Raw genomic sequence first — 17,482 nt, forward strand, 5'->3', positions numbered from 1 at the left:
ATCAAAGCGTGTCAGTCCGCAGGGAGCTTAATAGCCGACTCTTCCTGCGTTCAATGGCGCTAGGTAATGGCGTAGGAAGCCCGAGGAGCCTGCACGGAGGTGGACAATGGCGGACGAGGCCGTCCGGGGATATTGGTGGCGCTTGAAAGAAAGACCCCAACAAGGAGCGTGGGGGCGGCGCTCCGGGACGTTTGTCATTGAGCGGCGTCTGCCGTGAAAAGCTAAAGGCTGCTCGATTCCCGGCTTCGTCCGCGGTCATCAGGAGAGCGGCAAGGCCAGCGACAGCAAAAGCATCCGCCGACCCAATCAGCTGGACGGGGGTGCTGAAGCCAGCGCGAGCGAACCGCACTTATGCCGTCGTCAATGGAGCTCATTTGGTTTTGTCTTGGGGGGACCCTGCGCCCGATTCAGATGGCGGCTCGAGGGGGGGGGGTCGTCTTCTGGCGACATCCGGACATATTGTTGGTCGAAGGTCGTTAGGGGCGCATTCTGAGCGCGTCTTGTCCGCCGGGGCGCCGCCATTCACGGCCGCTTTCTGCGCCGCGACGCACCAACTGCGGACGCAGGCCGCGAGGTTAAAGGGGCGGCCGACGGTTCTATGGGCCCCCCTTTCCACGAAGAGACTGTGGAGCGCCGATCTCGGTATGGGCTTGAAATATCGCCGCTTTTAATTTCCTGCCGTCTCGCGCTGCTGCGATGAACTGAAGAGGGACGAGGGGAGAGGCCCCGGTGATCTCCGAGGTCGCAGCGGGACTTCAGCTACGGCTTGAGTCCGAACAGTTGCGACACAACGTTCGCTATCCGTCCTTCAACGCTCGGTCCTCGGAGGGAGAGATACGTGCCCCCGCACATATGGAACTTCCATTCACCGTTCATTCATCCTTTCAACACCCGGTATACAGAACTTCGCGGACGCGCAGAGAAAGCCTTCCTTCGACGTAATGACTAACAACAAACGTGGGTATCGGCCTCGTAAACCTGGCTGTCTCGAGCGCTCGAAAAAGAAGAAAAAAAGGAAAACAAGATCGGGAACGCGCGTACGAAGAGCGGGTGGAAACGTGCGCCGCAATGAAGCGAGCAGACAGAATTGCGAAGGAAGATCGAGAAGAACCGCTCTCGACATTTGGCATGCACGATATGGTCCGTGGGCAGCTCCGTAAATGGGCAGGTTGCCATCAGCGCGATCAGCTGCAGCTAGCGATGACACGTCGTGCTAACCGGCCACTCAAGGTAACTACTAAGACAGCGATACTCGCGATGACGTTTAGCGTGTGTCCATTTTATTAGATGCGCACCATCCACGCCGTATGCATTCGAGAGAAGAGACGCCGGGCCGTGCCATCCGCTTGATCCGCCTTCGAGCAAAACGCGAACAAACGAACCGAGGGAGACGGAAACAAGGAGAGCACCACCAGACAGAGTTCGGAATCGCCCCCTTACGGTCGCTGTTGTTGTTGTTCTCGTTGTTGCCGGTGGGGCTCTCTGCCGGTGCCGAATAATTTGCCGGCTCATTTGAGCCCAGCGGTTGCGCGAGCGACGAACGACCGACCGACCGACGCCCGCGTTCACTCCCACCCCGAGCAGCCGCGCGAGCGTTTATCTGGGCACGCTGTTTGCATTCGGCGGAGGCGCCGCCGCCAAATTATGTTTATAAATAAGGGGTGACGATCGTTCGAGAAAAATCTCGTCTCCGCCCCCACCACGCGGACTCTCGCACCGTACCGCCGCTTAGTGTACACACACACGCGCACGCACACAGCGCACGCAGCCCGAGTACGGCACGGACAAGAAACGGCGCTAGAAAACCGAATCAAAAAAGACAAAAAAAGTATACGATGAACGGAGAGGTCGAATAAGAGCAGCAGAACGCGGGGATGACGACGATCTGTCTCGGGGGCAAGGCGCAGCGGGTTCTTCTTTAACGTCCTTAGCGCCCGTTAATTCTTGCTCTTAGCGGTGCCGGGTCGGACGTGTCGGCCGCCTCTGGAGGTATGGAGTCTCGTTTGGGGAAAATGTTGACAACGCGCTTCTCTTCTTTCTTCTTTCTCCTTTGTCGCTATTCGGCAGCAACGTTCGAGTGGGAGACAGGGGGCAGCTTCGCCCTCGAGTTGGAGAAGGAAAACGTAATAACAGCGTCGAGCACACTCCGAGATACGGCGGGTGGCGACGAGCGCGCATCGGAATGGTTGTGCATTAAGCGTACTCGCCACATCATCGCGAGCCTTCGCAGGTGATCTGCGCCCATGCGGGGACGGAGATTAGCGCGAAAAAAGTTTCCCGTTCGAGACGCAATGGGGCGCGTACGAGCGCGCTTTTAAGATCTCTTTTCGACTGCAGCTCACGTCTTTTTTGAAGTGCCGAAAACTTCCTGCCGATTTCGGTCGTGTTCTGTCTTTCTATTTTTGCGCATATTTCTGACGACGAGCATAAATGCGGGCGTGCTCTAGTCGTTGGGGGGGATTCGCTAAACGCTATACTCCTCGAACGTTTCATTTGCTTTTCTTTTTTTCTTTTTTGTTTTTGCTCCCTTCTTAATACGGACACAAAAAGACTTGCGCTTCGAATTCACTTTTTTCTTTCGCCACGTTGTTCTGTAAACGGTTTTACCCGATTACAAGATCGTTTTTTACCGTTTTATATATACATTTTTTTTCGCGGTATACATTCTTGCACGGTAGGAAGCACAGTTATGCGGACGGGAATCACACCTTAAACTTAACATTTTCTCTTCTATTCGGTGCCTGGAAAGCGTCTTCGGTTGGCGACTTTGCTGTCCTCTATCGTAAACGAATCGAAAGTGGTCCTGAAGTCGCGACAAATTACGTCACACAGAAGTCGGCGTGTCGTGCTGTCGGATGTCGCGACCCTGGCGGTTGATCGTAGAAGTTTCCGAAGTAGGAGCGAACGCGAGAGTCGCTGTCGCCGCGGCGTCCCAACCCGTGACTGCTGAGGCCACCGTGTGCTGCCAAGCTGTAGAACGACCTGCAGCAGGGTTAGGCGTCCGCCGCGTCTACCCGCGGCGCTGTGACACCGCCAGGAGCGCGGCAGTCAACGACACGACGCTTCTTTGACGTCATCAGGCGTAAATGAAAGGGCCCTAAATAGGGACGCGGCAACCGCACCACCGGTCGGAGTCGCGTCTCAATCCCCATGGTTTCTACGCAATGGGCACGCCACCGCGGAATCGCATAGATGGAGCCAGGAGGAAGAGAGGCTGGGCAGAGGCACGTACCTTGTCGTCGAATGTCCGGTACGGAGTCTTCTCGGACGCTGTGATCTTCACTGGGAAGAGGTCGCATAGCCCGAGGCTCCAGGCCGGACGGGCAGGGTGCTGCAGAGCAGAACAAGGCGCCCGAGGTCAGACACGCGGGACCATCACCGTATCCTCAGAACGCAAACAAAAGTTCAAACAAATCACTCGGTTTTTTTTTTGTTGAATTGTTTGTTTTTTGAATGGAATCTAGTTTTTCGCTCGAAATGAGGAAGACACTATGGCGATGCGTAATTTCCCATTTATGTCATCAACGAGACAAGGGTGTTTCAGGCGGCAATCGTATAAACGTGGCCAATTTGTTTCGCCATCGGCAGAAATGTTTCCAACACTCGGAGAACCACGCAAGGCTCAAAGATGGCAGTGATTTCACGCGTTTGTTCCGTATTGCGAAGCAGAAGGCATCGATGAAGCACAATGCAAGAGCCGAGAGAAGGGCGATCGTACCAACATCAGCCATAGACACGTTCCACAGTATCAATGTCGTACGCCACCGGAACCGTGACAAACTGAACACAGCCACCTTCAAAACCCACGGCCTCGCAAGATATACAGTATGCTGCGCATTACGACCCTTCTTCAGTGCGCGTTCAGAGATTCCCACACACTGGTGAGGAAGTTTCGGAAAAGTAAAACCGCCGCACGAGTTAGGTATTCATTTCGTGAAGAACCTACTGTTGATAACAGGTTAAGAACCGAAGCATATGCTCAGCCTTTAGGCAGCCGCACTCGATCACTCTCAAGCGCCGATGTCTAAACCAGCCTTTAGGCGGAAAGCAACCGGTACGAAACACATGTTTGAAACAAGCGCCAAACAGGCGTTAGAGAAAGTCGGTATGGTGGAAACAGCTTGTCATTACATTATGCTCTTCAGAAAGGAAAGAAAGAAAGACGCATAACCGTTACAATAACGTGGCTGACCTCTCTGGTGAGTCATTTCAAGGGCTAGGGTCATTCCTTCCGCACGCTTTTGCCCATCCGAACGCGGCGAGGACGACGAGGGCGCCCAGCCGCGCTCGTAAAAGTTTTAACTACGCATTTGCGCGGCGTGAACCCGAGAACAAGAGCCAGCGACGACCGAAGTGCCGGAATAATCGCGCGGGAGTGGGGAGGCAATAGGAACAAAGAGCTCCCGATATTACCCGGCAACAGAACGGAAAGAAAGTTCGAGTGGAACAAAAATAAACGCGCCGCTAATTTCTTTTCGGAGCGCGCTCTAAGAGAGAAAGCGAGCGGCGTACTCAGGATTGTTTCCAAACGTGTAAGGGGAAAAAAAAAAAAAAGAGAAAAACGGTTTCCCCAAACGTGCGCGCCCCGAAGGCACGGGACGTCGCGGCCCATTGCCGATTTCGTACGGTACTCGGAACTCGGCGACGCGTGAGACGACGACGACTAGGAGCGCCCGGACGGAGCAGAAGAGGCCCTCCCATCCACCCGCCGAGGAGCCAAAAAGCACCCAAAGGACAAAGGCGACGCGGCCACGGGCATAAAGGATACGCCCTGCTGCTTGCCGCAGCTCCGATAATGTGCAGAGAAGAATTCAATCCATTAATGTTTTCGGTGGGAATTACAAATCGAGTTTGCATACGTAATGAGCGCCGTTCCTCTAGGCCTTCTTCCTTGCTCGCTTTTGGTCTTCCTTCGCCAACTTATCTTTTTTATTTGTGCGTGTGTGAAGAGTGGGGAGAAAAGAATGTGGTATGTGGGAGCTTTGAGAGTAGAAAATTTGACGCTCTCTGATTTCTGATCTGCGGCGAGCAGCTCCGTCGACGCCGTCGCTCGCATACGAGATCAAATCTGCCCTAACGAACTTGTCTTCGAAACTTTTTTTTTTCGGCGAGAACTCCAATTTTTTTTTTTTTTTACTTCATAGGCCAACGCACGCTTCACGAAAATCGTGTTCGAAGGAAATCGCGCACATTCTGCCAACGTGTTTTTTTTTTTTTTTTTTTGGTACGTGGTCGTTACAGTTCCGCAACTGGATTAGAAACCGTGTCAGCGGAATGAATAAGAAACCCTTGGACGTAATGGCTGTCCTTATATGTAGGCTCCCCCAAAAGCTACTTCTGAGGAGCCAACTAAAGCGAGGCTTAGGCGCAGGTGCACATCGCAGACAGCGTACATGGAGCTACGATAAATGCTCAGATGTTTGACATCTTCGTGCTTGGAGTTCCGGTTTAATGTCATCAGTTTTTTAACCCCCAAAAAAGGTTATAACGCTGTGAATTCATCAATTAGAGCCGTTACGTCTGTGCTTTGTGTCCGCAATGCTGTGCCCTCCTTCCGGTCATAAACCTCCTATCTGCTTCCCTGAGTAAAACCGTATCAACTAAACAGATGGAACCGAAAGCTTTAACAGAAAAAAAAAGGAGTAAATTGTTTTGGACAGACAAAAAAGCTTCTTCAAAACTTTCGTCCCCTGGTGAAATAACTCTCTGAACCGGAAGGAAGAGTCCCTCCGGATTCCGCTGGCTTCCAGCGCCCTGTCCGGCGAGGAACAGCAGTCCCGGATGTGCGACACACGAGAGCGGAGAAGACAAAAGACGAGTCCGCGGTTTACGAACTCCTGAACCGTGAGCCCCTTCAGCAGGGACCTCGTTCCTAACCGGGGGCTGCTGCAAACACGGGGCGCCCTGTGGGAGGCCCCCGCACCAAATACCGCTCACGCATTTCTGCCCCCCATAAACAATGCCCCCCTCCGCCGTTGTTGTTGTTGGTATTGTTCTGCACCGACCGTTGTTGTTCTGTTTACGGCGCATACGCATGCGATAGAGTTGTTTGCTAATGACGTCTCGGAAGCAGGCCTCACTTTTAAAAGCGACGGCGAGCTACGCCCGCGCTGAAGGGCGCACATGCGAGAGGCACGGCGTTGTGGTGGTCTGGTAGCATGGTTAGGAAGCGTCGACGCCTGATTCTGACGACCCTGGCGGCTTTTGTGCGAAACGTTGGGAGAAGCCTGCTTTGATGAATGAGTCGGAGCAGCTCAGCAATGTCACCTTCACCGCACGCCACCACCCGAGCTGGGTTTGTGCGGGCGGTTGCCAGGTTATTAATAGTCTCCCGTGAGCTGGTTAAGATCGCCTAGAGCGGGTTAGCATCACTAATCCTACGGGTATTTCTTTAAGTTCATCTTGATGTCAAATGTCACTTTCTTTTTCGCTCTTTCTTTCTTTTTTTAATATGCGCGCGGTGGTGCAGAGAAGGATGTTAGGGCAAACATACAAGTCGCCCAACTTCCTATTTCGGCGATCTGAGTGATGCATTTGTTAGCGTTGCAGCCCATTCAACACAAACCTGTTGCTAGAAACTCTTACGAATCTACGGTATCTACAAACAATATGTTTTTAATGTTGCTTAAACTGTAATATTTTTTCTTTTCTTTTTCTGCAATAATAAGCATTTTAGGAGTAGAATAACCTTCACTTCCCCACCACGTTACGGCACAAAGGTAGTGTAAGCCGGTGGTCACACTGCTACTACGTCGTACAGAAGCAAGTACAGAACACAGTCTGCACACAGATTCGAACGCCAGTCACCGCGAGATCCGTGCTTCGAATGCCACGTGGATTCGAACTACGGATATTGGGGTGATTCGTGTTTACAGACCGTCTTTTGTAGGATGTATGAGCAGTGGGACCCCTGCTTTAGAGCAGAATACTTAATCACCATGCAGTGCATGCCCGATGAAACCTCTCGTGCACATATCGACGCGTGTTGGGTAACCTCACATTGAGCATTAAAAAAAAAAAATAAAAGAGGAAGACGTTTCATCATAGGGTGCCTCAGGCACGTAGCCAGGATTTTGTTTCGGGGGAGGGGGGGGGGGGGGGGGGGGGGGGGGCGCCCATGACAAATTTTGTATGAGTGGGAGGGAGGAGAGGAAGTCCCAGCAAAATGAAAAATTTTTGGGGGGGCCCCGAACCTCATGCCCCCCCCCCCCCCCCTCTCCCCCTGGCTACGTGCCTGGGGTGCCCACACTTCTGTCTCAGGGTGAAGGCATCTTTTGTTGCATTGAGTGGACCAGCGCGGAACGAGCTGGCGCAGTGAGTGCGTGATTTGTGCGGTAAAATGACGTCTAAGCATTAGTCGAGGCTACGCGCTCGAGCACGCACACCAAATTGCGCGTACTAAAAAACAAAAACAAAAAAAGAACAAATGGGTGAAAAATGGTTGAGATGGACCACTAAAAGAAAAAAAGCGCGTGTCTGTATGAAGGCACTGTACTTAATTCATCAGGTTCTAGCTGTCCCCCAGTTACGTTTTTAAGGCGTTCAAGGTCAATGAAAGGCTCCTTTACAAAATATCCCCCCTCCCCCCCCCCCTAAAAAAACTTAAATTTAGTACACTCGCTTTCCAAAAAACGCAACGCGTTTGCAAATATTCTTTAAAAAATACGGTAAACATGTAAAAGAGAAAAAAAAAAACATGCAGCAAGGTTTCATGCAAACAAAAACGGCGCAAAAAAAAAATAATGACAAGGACAACGAGGGACACAAAAAAAGAAAGAAGATGACTAATGAAGCTGCTTTGTTTTGTTTTCCCTTGGTCTCCTGTGTGTCTACTTTTCTTGTCCTGGTCTTTTCTAGCGCTGTTTCCGCCTGCAATGAATCCCCAACTTGCCCAAGCGTCCATTCTAATACGTGCATTGCAAGTATGTCGACGAAGCACCGTGATTTGAATGAACTTTCTGGAAACGTTATATAGTATATAGCTGTATACCTATGCTCGCTTCACGTACATCTGAAGTCATGAGAAAACGCCAACCGTGCTTCTCTCGGTTAACGACGCCTCATTCTACGGATGCCGAAACGTCTCTACAGTAAATCGAAGGACTACGTAACCGCTCGATCACCAATATACAGATGAGGAGAGTAGCCGGCCGCTCTTCTCGCAATAAAAGATGGCGTCACAAGATGAGAGAGAGAGAGAGAAGATGAAGGGGGAGGCCTCAAAGGGGCTTCGACGAAGCCAGCTAAAGTTACTCCCAGACTTGGCCGAAAGTAATGAGCCGATGCGTCCGCTCCGAGGAGTTAAAATTAATCGCGCACACTGTGATACGCCGCGCCGCTCGCATCAGCCGAAGAAGGATGAAAATGAAAGGGGGATAAAGAAAAAAATTGCGGGAGGGGGAAACAACAAGAGCCACGCGGACCAAATGAAAGAAGAGACGATAATTCATTGCTTCGCCCTTAAAGACGAAGGAACCAGGCACAGAAAACTCTCTGGTTTCCGCGTAGCGGGCGCTTTAAGCAATACTCGGCGCCACCGACGACGACGACCACGCCGCCGCCGCGGAGAAGTGGCTTCTACTGCACCGCCCAAGGGGAGAGAAATTTTTAATTGTTTTTCACGGGGGAGGTTGATGCGGTGCGTTATAAATTTCCTCCCGCGCAAGAGAACGCCGGGGAATACGGGCAAGTTTAATTTCGCCCTCCGTGAAAGAAAGAAAGAGAGAGAGAGCGTGTACGCGTATCAGAGTCTATACCCCATTTCACACCTCGCAATGAACCACGGAAGACGCTACGAGCCATCGAATCCACTCCACTACCGCGTGCATATCACGTGACCTTTGGATGAGGCGCGATGACGTGTATCACGCCTAGTCACATGACAAGTTCCCAGCGTCTGGGTTGGTTGAGAACGCTCGTAGAGTCCGTCGCGGTTCATCGTATAAGGTGAAGCGGAGAGTCGTCTGTTCGCGCAGGCCCTCTGACGGCAGAATTACGGCGTCGTCTCCTTTTCTGATTTATGCGCGAAGTGGCTCGCGCGAGCCGATCGCTGCTCGGCGTGGAAAGAGATGGCCGCCGCCGACGCGTGCTCGGAGCACTGAGTTACCGCCGTCGGGAAACAACAAGCGAGCTCGGGCCCATCAAACGGGCCGACGGAATCCGGCCCGGCATCGAGGCCGTAATTCAATTTCTCACCTTACTGCGTCTCCCTCTATGCACGGAGAGGCTGGCGAAATTACCCACACCTCGGAGGCCGTTAGGCTCGTCATTCGTTAAATCGTTGGCCGGAGTGGATGAATGGAGCGCGCCCAAGTCGAGCATTTGAGCGCAAGTGGGGCTAGTAGAGGTTGTGGTTTAACGTTGTCTCGTGGCGTACAAAAGATTTGGATCGAAAAAAAAATGATTGAGAGATCGCCTTTTAATACAAGGTCCGTTTAGGGGCGGCGTACCAGGCATAGAGCCTCGAGAAATGTTTTAAGAAAAGACAAAAATTGGTAATACGGCCAGTTGTCTATACAGAAGACTGCGTGCGCCCCTGCGGGAATCAAACCACTGACTGCAGTGAACCGAAACTTTATCCCCCGTGCTAGCGGAGCGTCCCTGGCTAGTATGATTACAGTTGGTATATCATATATGTATTCTTGTTGCTGAAAAAACTTTGGTGCATCAATGGCTGGAAGACCTCCAAACATACTGGGCCTACTGTGTATGACTGTCTCTCATGTCTTCATAAAATACTTCTTTTTTTTTCCCTTCTTTCTAAGATGTATCTGTAGGTCACCTAAAATCGAAGGTTCATGTCCGATAAACCTAAGTATAAAAGTGCTTCTAGCTTCTGACAATGCCGTTGATTTTTTACGTTTCTTGACGCTGACAGTGAAGAACTGAAAGTGATAACAATGGCAATGAACAACCCATCCCAATACAGTTCGCCTCAAGGTTTGGTTGCGAGCGCACTTCGAGACGCTGATGCCCGTCAGAGAGCAACAAAAAGACGAGGAAGTGTCTCGGCGAGACGCGAACAACTTTTTTTTCCGGCGGCGCCTCATTCTACGAGCCTCAAAACAAAGCAGCAAACACGACACAGCGCCCAACAAGAGCAATTCGGTCTTCCCCGAACTGGGTGTCGGGACTCAATTGAACGCGACCGCGGATGATCGAAACCGCAAAGACAAAAACAAAGAGCCATCCAGTAGAGAGCGACGAAGTACAGAAAGTGCAGGGTGGGGACCGAGGAAGTTTATAAAAAAAAGACGTACGTTGTAACAAATATAGAGCAATAAAAAAAAAAAAAAAGATGAGGAGCAAAAGCGACCAGGAAGTAACTGGGGGATGCTGCGTCCCTCCCCATCAACGCATCCGGAATCCTTGGACACAAAGTCAGATCCGAAACGTCTGTACTGTTTGTATCTCGCTTCAATGAGCCTCCCAACGTTCTTCTCGTTGCTTACGTCGCCTTCTTTTTTTGTTGCAACCGCTGCCGGCGCTTGGTCCCCCCCGCGCAGCAGTCAGACGGGCGTGCGAGGACCCACGCTTTATCTTTGATAGTCCGCCGACTGTTCCCGCGCGACTGGCGTCTCCCGAGCGTTTTGTTTCTGCCGATCCCCCGTTGCCGAGACCGACGACAATGTGGTTGTCGCTTGATTCATGCTGCGGCAAAACTAAACGCTTGAACGATTTTTTTTTGTTGTTGTTGTTTACTGTTAAACAAATCTGTAACTGTAAAAAAAAGTATTTCTGCAAGTTTTCATTGTCGATCACGGACCAGCTATGAGATAATGAGTGAGCTCTCTATCAAATACTTGTTAAGTCGAGCATTTTCACAGAGTTTCAACCGCTCGCTGGCCTGGTAAAAAAAAAAAAGCATACAAACACACGGAACGCTAGTTGGAGCATTTGGAGGGATGCGGGAAACGCAGCCGTCGTTTATGTTTTATTCCATTTAATATAGCGAACGACGCGCGTTACGCGACAACTCGATAAACAAATGGGCCTCGTAAATAATGGGAATCAAACAAACAATCCGAAGAAAAGAAGGAAGAGCCCATTTGTTTTTGTCCACCGCACCAACAAACTGACAGGAGACAGAAGAAAACGGGGAGAGTTCCCGTCGCCGCAAATACGTATCGCGCAATACGCATTTTTCGAGATAGCTATATATTCGCAAACACCGTAAAAAGAACAAAGAAAACATTTTAACGCGAGCCGAGCACGACGACGACGTACTCGACGGACCGCACCAGCAGCTTGCTTTGTGGACGCCAGAAAGAGTTGCTCTCCCTGCAGGACTCCCACGGCGAACCTCCGAAAACGCGCGTGCCCGCGCGCGGTTTCGAAAGAGAGGCGCGACCGACAGTTTATTTGGACGACGCCTCCCCCTCCGTCACTACCGCCACCCGACGGCGGTTTTATCAGCAACCCCCCCCCCCCCCCCCCCCCCCCCAAAAAAAAAAAAGAAAAAGGAAGAAAAAAAAAGCTTGTTTATTTCGCGCGTCGTTCGGAAAGCGGGCGAGTCGAGCGACGGCTCGCTCGCGTCGTCGCCAGCGCCGAATATGCATTCGTTCACGTATGAAATATTAAACGAGGATGGCAGCGTGGCAGCAATACAGCGAGAAAAATAAAGAGAGAGAGGTTCGGCGCGGGACAGTCGAGGGCGCACCCTGCATGCGTGGTGCCCCAGCAAGAAGAAGAGACAGCGAGACCATCTATTTGATTAGCCACAATACAATAACCCACCCCCTTCCCCACCCAGCAGTAGCGGGGGTGTGGAAAGGAAGGAGCCGAGAACGGAAGAAGGGGTCCTCCCGTCCCTTCGAATTCCTTTCGCTAGATATGCGCATAGCGTCGTCGCCGCCGTGGCGCGATCTGGGGCTATACGTCGTCGGTCCATTTCGTCCCGTCGACGGTGTCCTCTGCGCGGGGGGGCGCGCGTGCTTGCGTCCCGGCCGGGGTCGTCCGGGAACCGCGGTCACTCGTTGTCGCCTTGAGTGACGAGTGCTCGGTTCTCAGCGTCCCTTCGCGGTCGCTGCGCGGGGAGAGCCTGGGGTTGACGGTTGCACGAGCTTCGGCGGGTGCGGCATACATACATTCGCGAATGTATGTATGCCTGCGGCACGGTCGGTGGACGAGAATTTCAATTGGAAACCACACAAATATGGTTCGGTCTATTATACATCTCTTTACAAGGTTGTTTTCTGTCTTTCTTTTTCTTTTTTTGTTTTTATTGCTCGGGGTTTTGAGAAAAGAACACGGCGAGGGACCGGCGACCGAAGTTATATTGCCACCCGGTCCAATATAATGCGAGAATAAAAAATCTCCTCGCGAAGCTAGCATGCCCCAACTAGTTGTTGATAAACGCGAGTACAGACCCGTGCCAATGGTACACTCTGGTAAATCCAAAGCCGCTAGGAGAACTTAAGGCCGCAATCCAAGAAGGGTGATTGCTCAATGACAAGGCTCGAGATGTGTTTAGACCCAAGAATACAATCTGCGCTGTGGTACTGAGCATGCCCTCTGACCGTGCTCATTGTGCCATGGAGCCGACTTTGTATATACAATACAATACAATAAGCTTTATTTTTTCAAAAGTACTGGAAGGAAAATATGGGTCTAAATAATATTTCCAGCTTCGTCGTTGTAAGTGCAATTTCTTATAGTTGTAAGCACTGCACACATACAGAAGACTACTTCTTTTCCCGCATAACTTCGAGCGAAGGTGCACTCACAAGCGCGAGCGTGCTGCCCTGAACTATTATACTCCGTTCACCCTTAAGCTGAGACTAGAGCCAAAGCTACAAGCGCATCTGGCTTTGAGACGTGCATTTCTAGTGCGAGTGCTCGTTCTCCAGAAGAACGCTTCGATGCAGCGACTCTCGGAACTCCCCTGCTTGTGGCATTGGCTGCAGTCTCAGCTTAAAGGGACCATGAAGGCAATTTTTTTTTTTAAAGAAGGTGTTTTTGGAAGTATTGGGGTCCTGGCATACCACACAATTTTTTCTAGAACGCTGTGACTCTTATTTCTGTACCGGCAAATAAATTTGCGAAACCGAAACAAACATTCAGATTTCTTCCCTTTTTCGCCTCTGGAAAGAGAAGTGACGTCAGGGAGCACTGTCGGCATCGGTAGGATTTAGTGCACACTCAGGGTGGTTCCTGTGGTTCGCTCTAGTGCACGGCCGTCTGTGAAGAAAACCTGGAAGAAATGGACGACAACACCCCGCTCGCAAACGAGTTTAAGCTCCCCTTCAGCGACCTCACGCCGACTGAACGGGAGATGCTGCTAAGGACGCAGAACTCTGGATTGGCGCTTTACGAGGGCGCCCCAGACCTACCACTAACTCCTCGGTCGCCACCTCCAGAGCGACTCCCCGCCCCACTTTTACCCAGACTCCGGCTGACGTGAAGGTGCTGCTCAAAGTCTTCTGGTCGGAAATGCAACGAACAAATCCTGACACCGCTGTCCACAGCTCTAAGCAAGACGACGGCGCGCAACGGAATGCTGCGCATTGCTGCATCGGTCGGCAGTTTATGCAAACTAACGTCGCCCGATCGACCGCACGTCTTTAGCCGACCTTTCGCGCAACCTACTACTGCACATAAACGCGGCATGATTGGTGAGGCACCAGTTCGCAAAGCGAACACGAGACGACGCACGAAACCAACACCAAAAGTCCGCCGCCCCCGGCGCTCGTACCTCTTTCTTTTTTTTTTGTCCATGGTTGCTCGATGCTGGTTACGCGCCCGAGGTAGCAGTGCGGGATGCGTTCAACCAGTGACAAACGGAGGGATCGCTTCAGATTATGCTTTTATACACAGTATGAAACCTATTAATTCCCAACTACAACTTCAAAAAATTATCCAACGTTCAAATAATTTTTTTTTCCCATCTCACCACCGAAATTGCAACCAAGAGCGCGTCTATCGTTTGAACCAATCGTCAGACAAAGAGCCCGTTGTCGTCACGCTTCGACGGGGCACTTTAGTTCACCTTTCTGCCGCCGCCTCGGTGGGGTCTCAGGCATCGTTCCCGGCGCTATTATTACCGCGCCTGTTTGCTCGATTGGTGCGGCACCCAAACTTCTGTTCGGGCTAGAACTTGGTCAACAGTATTTGAGAAGTGCCTGACATCCATTTCAATCGTCAAATAAAACTTCGAAACTGCCTTCATGGTCCCTTTAAGGGTGAACTGAGCATACTATTGTACTGCACGAGCGCGAGTACTAAGCAGGGCCCGTTCAAAACGCGCAGAGTTCGCTCTCGTAGCTTCCGCTACGCGGAAGCGCCTACCGAGTGCCCAGAATTTGAGTGGAAAACATCGGAAAAGCACGACCACCGCAAAGTAAAGCCGAATATACGAGTTTAATTAGGAAAGCCAAATGCCCGGTCGAAAACAAAGAGCGGAGGTCGACCACACAAACACAACGCCGAACCGGTGATGCTGAAGCCTCGCTCACGTTTATACGTTTTGGGGTGGAGTATCTTCGTTTTCAGGAAAGTGAATGTTAGCGAATGTATTTGGCGAAACTTTTGTCAATCTCGCGCTAAATTTCTCCATCTGCGTACAAGGCTAACCTAAAGATACCAAGCCATCGCTTGAAAAGTGCGATATTTTTTTTTCTTTCTTTCTTTTTTGTTAATCGCCAGCAGCACAAGGTGTGGAGCCCGCCTGAGTCGTGCTCACGTATGTTTAATTTGTATGTCCTAGGTGAAATACAGCTTAAAGAAAGAAAGGAAATGAAAGAAAGAAAAAGCGAGAGAGAGGGGTAGAGCGAAAGAGGTTTGCAAAAGTAATTTGAGAAGTTCTAGGGAAAAAATATATAAAGGGCGTGGCGGCACAGAAGTCCAGCGCTTTCACAGTCACCATGCATGGGCATATAAAGAAGTCAAAACGTACGCCCGCTTAAAGAACACAGTCTCTTCCAAATTAGCGTATCTCTTCTTAATCCACATTTTGCTCCTCTTCGAGCAAAGAAAAACAGACATAGCTGTCTTTCCAACATCCGTTCGCTTGATTTGGTCATGTTGGCGTTTACAAGACGAAATCGGCGAGTCGATACGAGTTTCCAGATTCATTTTGTCTCAGCTACAAAGAGGGAGCTCCCTCCCTGGCGACCATCTCTGCGCCTATATGAGAACCCCTCTCTCGCCCGTCCCCCGTTACGCATCGTCGGCGATCTCCCAAGTATCGTATCGGATTATGCGAACCACGACCGCGCGCGGAATCTCCCCGCCGTCCATCACACTCGCGGAAAACAACCGGCACCGGGCTTTCTTCTCTTTCTTCCCGTGAAACGCTCCAGATTCGCTAACGATCTCTCACGGATGCTCGCTCAAAATGATAAACTCGCGTGCACGAGGCGGGCAGCAGTTGTCTTCCTTCGCCGGCACGGCCTCCCCCCTCACGTCCACGCAACGCGATGGCTGAATTCGATTTGAGACAGACCGCCGGGCGATGCGAGCGCCCAACAAAGAAACAAAGAAGCGAGGAGAGAACAAAAAAATTACTACACGGAGAGGGTAATTCGAGCGGCGGATTCTCTTTTGTTGCGCGATCACCGGGTATCCACGCCGATCCTTCATACGAGCCGTGCCGGATTTCAATCACACGCGCATATGCACGCGGGCGAGAGTACGCCTGGGTAATAATAATGCAATACAAAGAACACGAGACTCCGACGCGCGAAAACTCGAGCCCGAAGCGCGGACCGCAGTAATGATCGAGCGGTCCGCTTCGCGCAATCAAGATCACCTGAACAGGTGCCTGAACCTCCTCTCCCCATCCCCCTCAAGAAAAAGAATAACAATAATCGTACTTCATTTCCGACTCAAAGGCTGCGGGTTCGAACTAAAAAGAAAAAAAAAAAAAGGTTTGAGGGGAAAAGAATATTAGTATAGATCGGAGAGATATAAACATCAAAAACTGACAAGCTTTGTACCGCGTCAACAGCGCGAAAAGGTCCGTTTGAGAACTAAGAGAGAAAAAAAAAAATGTACGCATACAGAGAGAGTGCGAAGAGAGCAGGTTCGTTTTTCTTTGCTGGGTACACTATGCGGGAGAGAACAGAGGAGAGATCATTAGAATATAAAAGCGACGACCAGCGCCGCTGTATTGGAAGATGAAATTTAGTTTTCCCGTCATCACTCGTCGCGTGCTCGAGTTGCGCATGTGCAGATGCGCTCGGAGTGAAGCGGCGCCCGAATTGACTTGCAAATTCGGATGCCTCCTCCTCCCGCACCTTGGGCTGCCCTGCGACGGGGGCATCTTGCGTGGGACCAGCCCGAAAACACGCTGCACTCGCTCGAAGGCGGCAAAGTTCAACGCTGGACCGAAACGACGACCAAGAGGAAAAGCGACTGGTGAACCCGCGGGAGCGTCGCGGCCTGCGGTCGTTTCGATGATAAAAGACCTCTGGGCCCCGAGAACAACAAACGGGGAGCACGGGTGTGTGTGTGTCCTCCCTTCGGTGAAAGCGCCGGAGCGGTATACTGTACGGTCTTCGTCGTCGCATCTCCCAGTGCGCACTGCACGGATCGCGATCATCCCAACTCGAGCTTCTACCCCTCCTCGACGGAGCTGCATAAACTTGAAAAACCGCGGGTCTCTATCCATTTGCGGATGATTGTTTTCGCTTTTTGCTTTCTCGATTCTGCGGATACAGTCGATTAAAAGTCGGGATCCCCGGGGAACCTCGAATTGCTTTCTTTGGAGAGAAGAAACCCCGAACCACTCGCGGTACAGTTTACTGATGTTTTGTTGCCGCGGCATGCGACAGATGAAGAAAGTATTAAAAAAATTAGCAATGAAGTATACCGCAACATTCAGGAAAAAACCGCGAACGTCCTAGCTCAGAGTTGACAACTGGAACTGACGCTCAAGAGAACCCACCTGCTTTCCTGTAATCAACCCCTCTCCCTGTCGAAGTTATTCATAATTTAGTAGGAAGTACATACGTAATTCAAATATGTATACAGCTGTTAAATATCAAGGATGCGTACGTACCTTATCATGCGATGATTATCCAAACTTTTGTTGTTAAATTTGATTAGCCCGCAATTATTACTCTCGATAGAGTGCTTAGATCAACGAGCTTTCCCAACGCTGCGGACATGGCACGAAACGGCCAACTCACACCCCGATGCGACAGGACAACCACAATGAACCGCAGCTCACGCGCGATCGGTCCAAGGATGTATGACACACGCCCGCAACGAAGCGAGGCCTCAATCTAGAGAAGAAAAATAGCAGCGGTCACCGGAAAAAACTCGATGCCCTCCCCGCTTCGAACGCGCACCGTCGCACGCAACCCCTTCAACAACCGTATCGGAGAAGGCCCTCGAAGCAGCGCCGCCATTACCGTCAGCCACGTCCGTGATCAGCGATCGTTACACCGAAGTCATTAATTGCGGGCGATCATTTCGTGCGTCTGCCCGTGTTTGTGTGTGTGGCAGCCCGACAGCTTCGACCGGTCATCGATGAGCTGGC

At 51.2% G+C, this 17,482-nt stretch overlaps 1 protein-coding gene across 1 annotated transcript in view; it reads right to left on the minus strand.

Moving 5' to 3' along the window:
* LOC8039463 (homeobox protein cut) overlaps window positions 1-17,482 on the minus strand; it is a 427,455-nt gene that overhangs the window by 214,271 nt on the left and 195,702 nt on the right. Inside the window, exon 3 of the mRNA XM_040206275.3 lies at window positions 3,233-3,331. Within this exon, the coding sequence (XP_040062209.1) occupies window positions 3,233-3,299 (67 nt within the window). The 5' untranslated portion in view covers window positions 3,300-3,331. The remainder of the gene's footprint in view (window positions 1-3,232; window positions 3,332-17,482) is intronic.

This window comes from Ixodes scapularis, unplaced genomic scaffold, assembly GCF_016920785.2.
Source record: "Ixodes scapularis isolate PalLabHiFi unplaced genomic scaffold, ASM1692078v2 PGA_scaffold1__304_contigs__length_218370807, whole genome shotgun sequence".
Lineage (NCBI taxonomy): Eukaryota > Metazoa > Arthropoda > Arachnida > Ixodida > Ixodidae > Ixodes > Ixodes scapularis.